The sequence below is a fragment of the Engraulis encrasicolus genome, chromosome 6 (assembly GCF_034702125.1).
Source record: "Engraulis encrasicolus isolate BLACKSEA-1 chromosome 6, IST_EnEncr_1.0, whole genome shotgun sequence".
Taxonomy (NCBI): domain Eukaryota; kingdom Metazoa; phylum Chordata; class Actinopteri; order Clupeiformes; family Engraulidae; genus Engraulis; species Engraulis encrasicolus.
In genome coordinates this window covers 54,488,025-54,503,024 of record NC_085862.1, presented here as the reverse complement: position 1 = coordinate 54,503,024, position 15,000 = coordinate 54,488,025, and the positions used below count along the sequence as shown (strand labels likewise).

At 45.3% G+C, this 15,000-nt stretch overlaps 1 protein-coding gene across 1 annotated transcript in view; it reads left to right on the top strand.

Annotated features, from left to right (window-relative positions):
* Positions 1-15,000, top strand: part of trabd2b (TraB domain containing 2B) — a 182,600-nt gene that overhangs the window by 155,865 nt on the left and 11,735 nt on the right. The window contains exon 5 of the mRNA XM_063201982.1: positions 10,671-10,761. Within this exon, the coding sequence (XP_063058052.1) occupies positions 10,671-10,761 (91 nt within the window). The remainder of the gene's footprint in view (positions 1-10,670; positions 10,762-15,000) is intronic.

Below are 15,000 nucleotides of genomic sequence, written 5' to 3'. Positions count from 1 at the left end.
TAACATCAAGGTTTTGACAATACAATAGTCTATGATAAACGCAAGAGAAAACCTCTTCGAATATACGTCCTTTGGATGGAACTCGCTGGACTTTGAATGAGCAAAGAACAAAGGAAACGCCGTGGAGAGGCCTGTTGACAGACGCGCCACGCGTAACAAACATTTTTGAAACAAAGACCCCGCAGAGGTATGAAGATTTTAAGTTGATTGAACTGTCGGATTAAGAAGAGGAAAAACTGAACTTTTGAATACCCTTTTTGGATGAACTTTTGAGTTTAGAATTACGGAGTGTATTTTTGTTTTAAACTCCGCCTTTTGTTAATTGACGGCCGAGAAGGAAGACGACAGTATACTTTTTTGAAACTCTTTTGAAAAGAAATGCATTGAAGTTTTATGAACACTTTTTGTTGAAAACTGCTGAGATATTTTTGAGTTACAATTTTTGCCTGATCGGAAAAGTAATTATTTGAGAGAGAAATGTCGGATTTGGAGCCAGCTGAAGAAGCTTTGGAGATGGAGGACATGTCAGCGAAAATGCGCTTGTCTCGCCAAGGCAAAATGTCTCACCTGACTAAAAGAATGAACATTGTTAACACTTTGATGGCTGACAAAGATGGTTTAGATGAAGTCAAAGAAAACATGGTCAAGTTTAATCAGCAGTTGGAAGACTTTAAAGCCTTTCATGTCTCTTTCCAACAAACATTAAGTGCTAAAGACAAATCTGACGACACAAAAAAGTGGTACACTCCACGAATGGAGGAAATCAATCCGTTCTTGGATAACGTGTCCAAATGGATTATTGCAGTGGAGAGCAATGTAACCACTTCACAGACTGAATTGCCTTTAGACCTGCAACTATCCGCCGCCGTCCCTGATGATAAAAATGATGATGATAGACACTCGATAATTTCGATTCGCAGTAGAACCTCAGCGCGCAGCAATGCCTCAGTGTCATCCACAAAGTCAGCGCGCGTTGTCGCTGAAGCTGAACAGGTAGCGTTATTTGAAAAGGCCAAAGCTTTAGAGAAAAGACACAGTATCGAAGATGAAGAAGCACAATTACAAGCGGAAACACAACTGAAAAAAGAAGAATTAAGGAAAAAGAAAGAAAAGGTTGACATGGAAGCAGAATTAAAAGCAAATACAGCCAAATTGCAATATCTTCGTGAGGCTGAAGAAAAACCATTCGGTGGCAGTGTAGGGGATGCAATGAATGAATATCTCGAAGAACAAACAGTGAGACTCAAAGATAATGTAACTGTTCAGTTCCCATATACCCCTGCTGCAGCTAGAACGACAAGCAGAATCCAACCAGCAGTAGCCAGAACACCAGCCGTAGGCCTACCTACAGCCATTGGTGGTGGTAGGCCATATGGGCCAGCACCTCGAACCCCATTCCCTCAAACACCATCACTGGCCCGAACAGGAGGAAATCAGGGCACTGATGCCGTTACCAAAATTATGGAAACCCAAAACCGGCTAACCAGTCTGCTCATAAAGCAGCAAACATTGACAACACTTCCCAAAGGCAACATTGACATCTTTGATGGTAACATATTACAGTATAAGTCATTCATTCACTGGTTTGATCATATTGTTGAATCCAAAACTGATAATAACCATGATAGGCTGCTGTTCCTCATTCAGTACACTAGGGGGAAAGCACATGAGCTGGTGAAAAGTTGCCAGCTGATTGATGATGCCAGCAGAGCTTACAGAAAGGCCAAAAAGCTGTTGAAGCAGCACTTTGGAAATGAGTATAGAATTTCATGTGCCTACATTGAAAAGGCACTTTCATGGCCCACAATTAAAAGTGAAGATGTAAAGGCTCTACAAGATTTTGCTCTTTTCCTAAGAAGCTGTTGTAATGCCATGGAGAATGTTGAATATATGGAGGAGCTAGACACCATCTCAAACATGAAAAACATAGTGCTTAAGTTGCCCTACAAATGGAGAGAAAGATGGCGGGTAGAAGCATGCAAGATACAAGAACAAAACATCAGAGTAAGAATGAAAGATTTAGTCAATTTTATTGAAAAACAGGCCATCATTGTGTCCGACCCGGTGTTTGGCAACATCCAAGACGCAAGCACCAAACTGAGAACCAAGACACCAGTGAAACCATCTGCAAAAGGAAGTTTTGCCACCAATGTGGATATAGCGTCAACTGCAGTACCATCAGTCACCACATGTCTGTACTGCACTGGTCAGCACAACTTAGAGACATGCGCACAGTTCGGCACAAAGCCACACAGGGACAAAATCACCTTCCTTAAGCAGAATGGGATCTGTTTTGGATGCCTAAACAAAGCAGGTCACATTGGAAAAAATTGTGGACAGCGTCTCACTTGCTCAATTTGCAACAAGCAACACCCCAGTGCATTGCACATCAAAGCAACAGTGTCAACATCAGAACAGACATTCGCAAGTACCATCAAGTCTTCATCTGATGAGGTGGGTGAGCATGCTGGGGCCGGTAGCACACACAGAACATCTAACTGTGCCATGTCAATTGTACCTGTACAGGTGAAGTGCAACAAGGACAGCAGAATTATCACCACTTACGCCTTCTTAGACCCCGGCAGCTCTGCAACATTCTGTACAGAGAAACTGATGCACAAACTGAACATCCCTGGAAAAAAGACAAGCATACTGCTAAAAACAATGAATCAAGAAAAACCTGTGGATACTTACCTGGTGAAAGGACTGGAGGTGAGTGCATTAAAGGAGAACAACTTCCTCACACTCCCAGAAACCTACACTCAACAATCCATGCCTGTAGACAGAAAAAACATTCCCAAAACTGAAGAATTGAGAAAATGGACTTACCTGAATGAAGTGCAGATTCCAACACTGAATGCTGAAGTAGAGCTATTGATTGGCAACAATGCTCCCAGAGCCCTAGAACCATGGAACATTATCAACAGCCGTGGAGGCGGCCCTTTTGCTGTGAAAACGCAACTTGGGTGGTTTGTTAGTTCCCTAGAAACCAAGCCCACTGCAGATGATGGTGAGTGTCATGCTGTGAGTGTAAACAGAATATCTGTTGAAAAATTGGAGAAATTACTTGTACAGCAGTACAATCATGATTTTAATGAAACAGTGGATGACAAAGAAATGTCAATGGAAGACAGAAAATTCATGAAAATTGCTGAAAAGTCAGTCAAACTGCAAAATGGACATTACAGCCTTGACTTACCTTTTAGAAATGACAGTGCAGTGATGCCCAACAACTACCAGGTCGCAGAACAGCGTCTGATAGGCCTCAAAAAGAAATTCAAGAGAAATGAACAATTCAGACGTGATTACACTGAGTTCATGGAGGATGTGATAAGCAAAGGGCATGCAGAAGTGGTACCACAAGCAGAACTGAAACGACCAGATGGCAGGCTGTGGTATGTCCCACATCATGGTGTTTTTCATCCAAAAAAAGGCACCATTAGAGTGGTGTTTGACTGTGGCGCCACATATCATGGGACATCTCTCAATGCTGCACTCCTCCAAGGCCCAGATCTGACGAGCACTCTCATCGGTGTGCTCACAAGATTCAGACAACATCCAGTAGCCTTGATGTCTGACATTAAGTCAATGTTTCACCAAGTCAGAGTGTCAAGAGGTGATGTTGACTTCCTTCGCTTCCTGTGGTGGCCTAATGGTGACGCATCTCTGCCCCCTGTTGAGTACCGCATGACTGTGCATATCTTTGGAGCGGTGTCTTCTCCGAGCTGTGCAAACTTTGCACTGAGACAGACGGCTAAAGACAACAGAGACACCTGTAGCCCAGCTGTGGTGAGCACAATTGAGACAAACTTTTATGTTGATGATTGTTTGAAGTCTCTTGAAACAGAACAGCAAGCAGTGGAGCTGATGAGAGAACTTACCTGTGTCTGCCACAAGGGAGGATTTCACCTCACCAAGTGGGTGAGTAACAGCCGCACTGTACTTGCACATGTACCAAAAGAAGATAGAGCCTCTGAAATGAAAGAGCTGGATTTGGACAGAGACAAATTGCCCACAGAGAGAGCATTAGGCTTGCTGTGGTGTGTAGAAAGTGACACATTCAAATTTACCATCTCTATCCCAGACAAAGCACCCACAAGGAGAAACATACTGTCAATGGTCAGTTCTGTATATGACCCACTTGGTTTCTTGTCCCCTCTAACTCTGCCTGCCAAGTTGCTCCTGCAGGATCTTTGCAGACTGAAGTGCAGCTGGGACCATCCAATACCCCAGGCCTATGCAGAGAGATGGAGAAGATGGGTGGCTGGTCTGGATGAACTGAAGGACTTCAGAGTGGCACGCTGTGTGAAACCGAGTGAAGCTGGAGCATCTGTGGAGGCTGAACTCCATCACTTCTCAGATGCAAGTGAACAAGGCTATGGAACAGTGAGTTACCTTCGCCTACACTCTGAGACACATACTGCGCATGTCGCCTTCATGATTGGCAAGGCCAGGGTGGCGCCACTGAAGCAGATGACCATACCTCGCATGGAGCTGGTGGCGGCAGTCTTGGCAGTGAGGGTGGACGTGATGCTCAGAAGAGAATTGGAGATGGAGCTGAATAGCTCAACATTCTGGACAGACAGCCAGTCAGTACTGAAATACATTGCAAATGAGCACTCACGATTTAGAACTTTTGTAGCCAACAGAATTGCTGTCATAAAAGAAAATACAGATGTCTCTCAGTGGAAATACATTGGAACAAAATTGAACCCGGCTGACGTTGCAAGCAGAGGAATGAAGGCAACCACCTTTGTGAATAGCAGTGAGTGGCTGAATGGACCAGCATTCCTTTGGGCTTCAGAGAGTGAGTGGCCACAATATACATCACAGTCACTATCACTTTCAGACGATGACCTTGAGGTGAAGAGTTCAGCCATATGCAATTCTACCATCCAGCAGTGTGGAAGTCCCACATGGCAGTTGCTGCCAGATGCAATCATATGCAATGCTGCAGTGCAGAAATCTGACAATCCCACATGGCAGTTGCTGCAACATTACTCAAGCTGGAACAAACTGAGAAGAGCTGTGGTGTGGTACCTGAAACTGAAGGATTACCTCACATTGAAAATGAAAAGAAAAAAGCAGTCAAAGCAATCTGTGATCCCAAAGACACGGAGTCAAAGCAAGACACAGAATGATGAAATAAAGACCCTGGGTGGAAGCTGCATTTCCATGGATGACCTGCAGAGGGCAGAAAAGGCCATTGTTGTGTTCTGTCAACACGAAAGATATCCAGAGGAAATTGCAAAGCTGACATCTGCTACTGACACTGGAGTGAGCAGAAAGAGCACCATCTACAAGTTGGACCCTATACTGGAGGATGGAGTTTTAAGGGTAGGAGGCAGACTAAAGAGGGCAGCAATGCCGGAAGAGGCCAAGCGGCCAATGATACTCCCTAAACACCTTCATGTCTCCACACTCATTCTCAGACACATCCATGAGCAACTTGGACATGCTGGAAGAAATCATGTGCTCTCTCAGCTCAGAAAAAGATATTGGATAGTGAACGCCAACTCAGCTGCTCGCCGAGTCCGGTCAAAATGTTTAGTGTGCAGGCGTGCGAGAGGGAAAGGAGGTGAGCAAAAGATGGCTGATCTGCCAAAAGAAAGACTCAGAGCTGACCTTCCACCCTTCAGCAATGTTGGTGTTGACTACTTTGGACCCTTTGAAACCCGGAGAGGAAGAGGTCTCGTCAAGCGCTATGGTGTCATATTCACCTGCATGTCAAGCAGAGCTGTGCATCTGGAGATGGCACACACACTGGACACAGACTCCTGCATCAACGCCCTACGACGTTTCATCAGCAGGAGAGGTCAGGTGACACACATACGCTCTGACAATGGAACCAATCTGGTCGGAGCCAAGAAGGAGCTGCAAAATTCCATCGCAAGCTGGAACTCTGACAAGATTCACAATGCAATGCTCCAGAAAGGCATCCAATGGTCCTTTAACCCACCTGCAGCCTCACACCATGGCGGAGTGTGGGAAAGACTGATCCGGATGGTGAGACAAATCCTACTCTCTACTGTACAAGAACAAACACTAGATGATGAATGTTTACATACACTGTTCTGTGAAGTGGAAGCAATTCTTAACAGTCGGCCCATCACAACAGTCTCTGATGACAAATGTGACCTGGAAGCCCTAACGCCTAATCACATTCTGCTCCTCAAATGCCATCCTTCTTTGCCCCCTGGACTGTTCCAACAGTCTGACGTGTACATCCGACGTCGCTGGAAACAAGTCCAATACCTTGCCAATCTGTTTTGGAGTAGATGGACAAGAGAATACTTACCTTTGCTACAGGAGAGGCAGAAGTGGACGCGAGTGAGAAGAGGATATGCAGTAGGAGACATTGTGATGGTGGTGGACAACACAGCCCCCCGTGGATCCTGGGTGCTGGGGAAAGTTGAAGAAGCTCTACCAGATTCCAAAGGGCTTGTGAGAACAGTGAAGATCAAGACAAAGACTGGTGTGTATGAAAGACCAGTGACAAAACTCTGTCTGCTCCTGGAAGGAGAAGAAAGTTGAGTATGAATTATTATGATTTTGATAAACATTATGTTACATTGATATTTACATTTAAAAGTAAGACATGACGGCATTGATCGATAGTAATGGGCTCCTTTAAGTATTTATGTTTGTTAATTGTTACCCAAGCACACAATTAGGGGCCGGTGTGTAGGAGCCATTTTGAGTAGTTTATGTTTGTTTTTCTTGTCTTTCAGTATTGCTATTTACAAACTCCATTTTTCTTGTTTTGCTTTCTTTTATCTAACATCAAACCTGTTTTGAGTATGTATGAGTAAGAATGAGTGAGTGAGTGAGTGATTGTGAATGAATGAGTATGCCCTCTACAGGCAAAGAGGGAATATACCGACAGGTATATGGGTGTGCCATCCTGACGCCACTGGGAGGGTTCCCGTGATGCGCACACTATCATAGACCGTGGCAATGACTGGAAGCGAAAGAATGGACTGATGAGAACTTGGAAACCTAGAACTTTAGAAATATTGCCACTGGAACCCTTGAAAAGTTTAATTTATGTTTTGTTAATAAATGTCAGTACAATTTATTTTTGCCTCCTGGAGTATGTTCACGAGTCATGATGATCACGCCGAATCCTCAAATGTAAGGTCAACCAAACAAAGTCAATGGGACTCAAAATAACATCAAGGTTTTGACACTACAGTCAGAGAGAGCTACAATTTCTCTCTCACATATGCAAGCACATGCACACGCACACACACAGTGCTCTCTCTCTCTCTCTCTCTCTCTCTCTCTCTCTCTCTCTCTCTCTCTCTCTCTCTCTCTCTCTCTCTCTCTCTCTCTCTCTCTCTCTCTCTCTCTCTGCCAAGGCCTTTTCGCCTTTGAACTCCACAGCCAAGAAAGTGCCCCCACCCTCCTGGCCTCGTCTCCTCCACCTCCACCACTCCCATTTGCCCTCTCCATCTCTGAGGAATGGCCAGACAAATAGCACTAATAAGGGGGCATGAAAAGAGATGGGCTGAAGAATTGTCAGCATGGGGGATAATAAGCCTTTAGCCTGGGCATGAGTAGGGACATGGTCTGTGTGTGTGTGTGTGTGCGTGCGTGCGTGCGTGCGTGCGTGCGTGCGTGCGTGCGTGCGTGCGTGCGTGCGTGCGTGCGTCAACAGGAGTTGTTTGTAGGGGATTTAGGACAGCATAACGATGGTTTACGTTGATGTCAGGGTAGAAATAGGCATTACTGGATACATCATGTCCGGTGGGTCCTATGGTCCTGTTTGTTCAGTGGGTCCTATGGTCCAGTGTATTTTGCATGTCTTTTTAAAATATTCTTTGGGGCTTGTTCTGGCTTTATTATGACAGGCAGTGTGGTAGGACAGTTATGTATGGCAGGACAGGAGGCAGGAAAGGGTGGAAGGAGGAAAACGAGTGGAAACGCTTGGTAGAGAGAAAGATGGGCAGGGCTGGCCTATGTACGGTGGAGGTGTTTTGGAGGTACGGGCATGCTAGGGTAAGTGGAGGTGGAAGACATGGTTTTGGGGGAAGTAGGGGAGTTCAGGGCAACAGTCCAGGGGCCCAGGGACCTCTGGCATGTAGGCGGGAGATGGTGTTTGTGTGTGCATGGGTGTGTGTTGGTGTGTTTGTTTGGCAGGGGTGGGCGGTTGCCTGATGTCAGTGCAGGGATGCCAGGAGAGTGATGTCAGGCTGCATTAGGGTGCCTTATTGCTGGGCTGACTGACTGACAGACAGGGCGGATTATCTGCCCTCTCGGCCCCCTCCAATCAAAATGCCTTTCATCAGCATGGCACGCCGGACCGCAGCACGCTTTTGATGTCTCGGCCTCACCCTGAAGGAATTACACGTATGCCTGTATCGAGGTGTGTGTGTGTGTGTGTGTGTGTGTGTGTGTGTGTGTGTGTGTGTGTGTGTGTGTGTGTGTGTGTGTGTGTGTGTGTGTGTGTGTGTGTGTGTGTGTGTGTGTGTGTGTGAGTGTGCGTGTGTGAGTGTATGTGTGTGTCCATGCAGATGTGCGAATGCAGGTGTGTGTGTGAGAGTGTAATGTTATTTTGCTATTTTCCATGTGCGTGTGTGTGTGTGCGTGCGTGCGTGCGTCCGTGCGTGCGTGCATATGTGTGTGTGTCCACACTGACCAGAGGTGAGGCAGGGCGCATCAAGCAAAGTGGGCAGCCAGGCACAGCCAGTCGTGAGTTGGACTGGATTTGATTGGATCAGATCAGAGCGCTGGATGGCTACCATGGTGTGCTGCGTGTGACTAATTCACCCCCTCATTACCTCAGTCAAGTGCACCTCATGATGAAGGGAATAGGGAGGAGTGGAGTGGAGAGGAGTGGAGCGGAGAGGAGAGGAGAGGAGAGAGATGTGTCCTTGGGGAGTGGGGAGCTAGTGAGTGAAAGTGAGTGTGAGGCTTCAAGCGGGGCCGGATTACGGTGGCCCCTAAGGCTACAGGTTGCTGCAGGCCCCCAAGGAAGACAAATTTTCAGACAATATTACATATAGATGGTGTCATGATTCCAAGATAGGAATTAAGGTTGACATGTCTGCCGACTGTGGAGATGAGGACTACACTCTGCATAGTATGGCAGAGGATTTTTTCTGTACTGCATCTTGTCACAATTTTGCGATTATTTAATTATTTCTCACTTTGTCCTATTGGGGACCCCCTAGGCTGCAGCCGTATCTGGCCTGTGCGTTAATCCGGCCCTGGCTGCAAGGCGAGTGTTAAAGCCCAGCAAGCCCCATTTCCCAGCACAGGCCAGAATCAAACGGCCCACAGGATTGCATCAGTCTGAATTTACATCAATCTCTCACCCCACCCCACTCACAGGGACAAACACACACACATGCACACACACACACACACACACACAGACACACACACACACACACACACACACACACACACACACACACACACACACACACACACACACACACACACACACACACACACACACACTCGCGCGCGCGCACGCACCCGCACCCGCACCCGCACACGCCCCCGCACACGCACACGCACACACACAACCTTTTGGCCATCTGGCAAGCTGGACAAGTTCCCCTGGAGTCCCTGGCACAGTGAGGTGTGTGTGTGTGTGTGTGCATGTTTGTTGTGTGGGTGGCCGTGTGTGCGTGCATGTCTGTGTGTGTGTGTGTGCGTGCGTGCGTGCGTGGTATGAGAAGGAGCTATTGACAACATTTGGAGTACTGTGCGGATTGTGACACATCAATCTCTACCTTCCATAAAGTTGCTAGTGTAGTTCAGTGGTTCTTAACCTTTATTTCTGAACGCACCCTCTTACCTGTTCCCAAGACAAGCTGCACACCCCCTTCCCAAATGTCTACACGTGTATACGCACAAAAAAAAGTGATTAATTGCAATGATTCTTACTTTAGACATTAATCAATACTTTAATGAATTTACATGGGGACGGAAACATGTTTGAATTTGGTCTTAATTTGGCCTAATTATAATAAAGCATAATTTTGGTCACAACCTCAACACAAGCAAAATTCCGCGCACCCCCTGAAATCTCTGGCGCACCCCTAGGGGGTGCCCGCACCCCAGGTTAAGAACCACTGGTGTAGTTCACCTCTTTTACAACCATGTGTATACTGTATGTACTATATGTAGTATACAGTAGTGTGTAGACAATGCACTGATTACTGCCCATTGTACAACAATATGCTTACTGGTTGCTGGCATCCCTGTACATTATTTTCTCTTTCAGTGTATTTCTATTTGTTTTGTGTTCTTGTGGTGAATGATTGAATGGTGGATGGTGACCATTTTTGCACATATACTGGCAGCCAAGCATCTATGTACACCTAGTGTCCATCCCATTATCTAACCTCCCATTCTCGACTTGTGCTTGCGGCATCATGCTATGCTGACGCCCTGGCTCCATGGAGAAAACAATAAAGTTTCCCATGCTGTCAGCCTGGGCATAGTAACTTTTGGGGGACTTTCCACTTTTGGGGGACCTTATCCACTGTCTCTGCTACAGCTCCATTTCTATATATTGTCAGGTAACTTCCTTGGTAATGATGGCTCTATTTATATGTCTTGTCAGGTCACTTCCTTGGCAACCACAGCTCTGTTTCTATATCATGTGAGGTCACTTCCTTGCCAATCTCAACTCTGTTTCTATCTCCTGTTAGGTCACTTCCTTGGCAACCACAGCGTGCTGGAGATCCTAAGACAGGAGGGCTACCTGGTGGAGCACATGGCAGCCGGGCAGACGCTGACAGAGTGAGTGCTCTTTCTTTTCTTTCTTTTCATTTAATTCTTCTTCCCTTATCTATCCTTTATGATATCTGATCTGTTTATGTTATGTAAGTGCGTACCTGATTAGATTTTGTTTGCACAATAACTTTTGAAAGACTTTTTTGAAAGACTTTTCTTCAGGGACCCATGTTTTTACCATTGTAAGCTTTGGTGACCCAACCGTGCGAGTGCCCGCATGAGAGGGAGTCACGTGAAACCCTCTGTTTCCTGCAAAAACTAATTTTAGTTATTTTATTTTTCAATCGTCTTTGGTCAAATATAGAATAAATGTTTTTTACACTTACATTTTATTGCATTTATATATATATATATATATATATATATATATATATATATATATATATATATATATATATATATAAAATAAATATTAAATAAATGACAAAGCATTTATTTAACTAATATATATATATATATATATATATATATATATATATATATATATATATATTAGTTAAATAAATGCTTTGTCATTTATTCAACATGGGCTATACTGTATATGGTAATAAAATGAAACGCCTTAAAATCAAGAAGGCGTCGCGACCCTCTGTGGATCTTTGGCGACCCATAGGGTGGGTCCCGGCCCATAGGTTTGGAACCACTGTTCTACAGCAATGTAACCGGTATATAAACTCAGGGCCCCTGACAGCTTTGGCCGGGGCCGGGACAAAGTCATCTGAAAGGGCCCCCCACCCAGTACATACAATGTGATAGTGACCCAATGCTGGGCCCCCTCTGTCCCTGGGACCGGGACAACTGACCCCTTTGTCCCCCGCTATCAGTTTCCCTGTAGAAACATATACACTTTTCTAAGTCTATACTTTTAAGATGACCATGGCATGAGAATCCACTGTTTGGCATTGAGTTCAACCGGTTTTAGCTCTTCCTCTCAGCGTGTTGGGCCTATTTTCTCCCTTTTGCTTGCTCTCCTCCTTCTCAATACCTTTCCCATGTCCCTTTAACCTCCCTCTTGTTCTCCTCTCTCCCTTGTCTTGCCCTCTTGATATAAAGCTTCTTCTCGCTGACCTGGTGTTGTCTATTTCTCCCTTCTGCTTCCCGACCTCCTCAATATCTCTCAATTTCTCTCACTCCCCTTCTATTCTTCCCTCCCGTCCTCTCCCTCCCTTCTTCTCCATATTAGTTTCCCAGTGGAACTGTAAATGTTTCCGTCACAGTTTGCTGATCTCATACAGCCTCTTGCCCTGTTATTATTCTAGTATTACTGTTATTGCTAATATTGGATGGACAGAGTCTGACACGAGTGTAAAAATGAAACATGTGAATTTGGGGTGATCAAAGACACGCAGAGAGTTCTCAGGAACATCCATATGTGTTTTTTTTTCGTCCTCACTTCGTCTCAGACACGTACAGACTCTTAACTCATGCTGTAGTTGTTTTCTTCTCTCTCCCTCTCTGCCTCGTTCATTCTCTCTTTTTGTCTTTTCGCTTCTCTCTGTCTGTTTCTCTCATTCTCTCTTTCTCTTTCTCTCTCTCTCTCTCTCTCTCTCTCTCTCTCTCTCTCTCTCTCTCTCTCTCTCTCTCTCTCTCTCTTTCTCTTTCTCTCTCTCTCTCTCTCTCTCTCTCTCTCTCTCTCGCTGCCTGTGTCACATCATAACTTATTTTTTACATCCTGGCAAGCTTTTTAATACTGCCAGTGAAATATTCCAAACATTTTGTGAGAAACAGAGATTCGTGCTGACTACACTTTTTCCTTTTGTTGTGATTGTTTTACACTCTGAGGGAATTTACAGTCTTTCCCCTCACCCGTGTCCAGGCCTCTGTGTATAATGTGTCTGTGTAACACGATTTATTTAACACAGAGGCACAGTGGAACGATTAAATTGCTTCTGATCAGAGGAGAGACACATTCTGTGAACGAGGATATCACATGATATAGCATGAGTGACAGTTAATAACCACTATGTCAGAGATACGATGTAGCTGTTAGAGCTGAACATTGGTCCTGCCGTGGCCTAGCGGTAGTTACTACGCCCGTGACTCGGGCTCGAATCCGGCTCGGGTTATTTGCCGGTCCTTCACCGTCTCTCTCTCTCCCCACTCATTTCCTGTCTCTCCTCCACTGTCCAGTCATAAATAATGGCAAAAAAGCCCTAAAACTGTTTTTGAAAAATGTTAACAACAATATTCCATTCCATCAAGTTCATAAACAAACACAGAGAGATGACAAAGAACAAAAAAAGGAAGAAAGAAAACGGGTGAATTTGTAATCGATGTCAGACTTTCACATGACACCTCTAAATCTGCCCAACAGCATCTGGTCATTAGGCCTCCTAGAACAAACTGGGAATAACAAAAACAACCATATCTCAGAGACCACGCAACACAAGCCTGTGTCCAAGCCAATGTGTGCTCATAAATAAACACTTGTTGCATAGCAATCACAGGTGCCAACTGGATCTACGCCTTTTGTGGAGCATTGACCAGAACGATCTGAAATACGACGAAATAAAACTTCAAGCGTAAAACAATTGTGGTTGTGTTCACAAATTGGGTCAATAAACTGTTTTGTGGACGATAGACCAGATCGATCTGAAATACAATGAAATAAAACTTTCATCATGAAAGATGTGATTCATTGCATACTATTCACAAATTGGGTAGCATTGTGTTGATGACCGATAGCTGAGCGGTTATGTAGAAAGCAGTATAACACTCATGTTTATGAGGTATAATTGCTAAAAAAAAATGTATTGAATATATCTACGCCTATCTTCTCACAATCACAGTCCCCTCTCTCTACTCCTCTAACAATACTCTCTTTCTCTTTCAGAACCTCTCTTTTCCATCTCGTGCTTGTCTTTCTCCATCTTTCCCCTTCTACCTTGTCTTTCCTGTTCTCCCACTCTCTTATCCTCCTTCTCTATTCATCCCTCTCTCTTTTCTGTCTTTCATGCGTTCACCTTACTTCTCTCACCTTTTCTCCTTCTCTCCATCCTTCTCTCTTTCATGTTTTCTCCCTCCCTCTATCTTCCTCTCTCCTGTTCTCCCTTTCCCTGTCCTCCTTTCTCCTTATCTCTTTTCCACTCTCTCTCTCCCACTCTCTTTTCTCTTTCTCTCTCTCCTTCATCCCTCTATCTCTCCTGTCCACACCTGGCCCCATGGTATACCTGTATAAATAGAGCTCTAGCAAGGAGATCTTCTTTGATCCCTCATTCCAGACCTGTAGAGGTGGAAAAGCCTTCACAGCCAGCTGGCTCCATACACACACTGTGCACACACATACCTCAGAAACACACACACACGCACACGCACACGCACACGCACACACACACACACACACACACCGGAGAAATGAGGCAAACCATAAATAGGCAAACATACCCAACACAAGGCACGCACGCATACACCCAAACACACACACACACACACGCACACGCACACGCACGCAGGCACACGCACACGCACACGCACACGCACACGCACACATACATTCACACACGGCTGCCTGCCCACACCATTAGTGAGGTGAGAGTGTGTGTAGTTTGTCAGAGGCCATGTGCAGGTCAGTCCCTATTAAAGCCATGGCAACACTTCAGTTAAACAAGGCTGCCAATGGAAAATAAAGACCAGAAACCAGGTTTACTGAGGGCATTGCGAAACGATCTGGTGTGTGTGTGTGTACGTGTTTGTGTTTGTGTTTGTGTGTGTGTGAGTGTGGGTCCTGTGTGTGTTTGTATGTGTGCGTGTGTGTGTGTGTGTGTGTGTGCGTGTGTGTGTGTGTGTGTGTGTGTGTGTGTGTGTGTGTGTGTGTGTGTGTGTGTGGGTGTGTGGGTGTGTGTGTGTGTGTGTGTGTGTGTGTGCGTGCGTGTGCTTGTGTGTGTGTTTCCGTGTGTGTGTGTGTGCGTGTGCGTGCGTGCGTACGTGCGTGCGTGCTTGCGTGCGTGTGCATGCATGTGTGCGTGAGTGAGTATGTGTGTGCGTGTGCGTGTGTGTGTGTGTGTATATGAGCATGCATGTGTGTGTGAATGTTTTTGTGAGAGTGTGGGGTTACTCTGTCACTCACAATGTAATCGGGGGTTATACCATGCGATTCCCAATGCACACACATGCAGTATTCCCAAATGACATCCTATGTCATACACAATACTGCCCCCAAAACACATCAATGCACACATGCAGCTTTTCCAAAGAACCTCCAGCGCACATGCACATATTGAACTCCCTAACTACTTCCCACTGCAT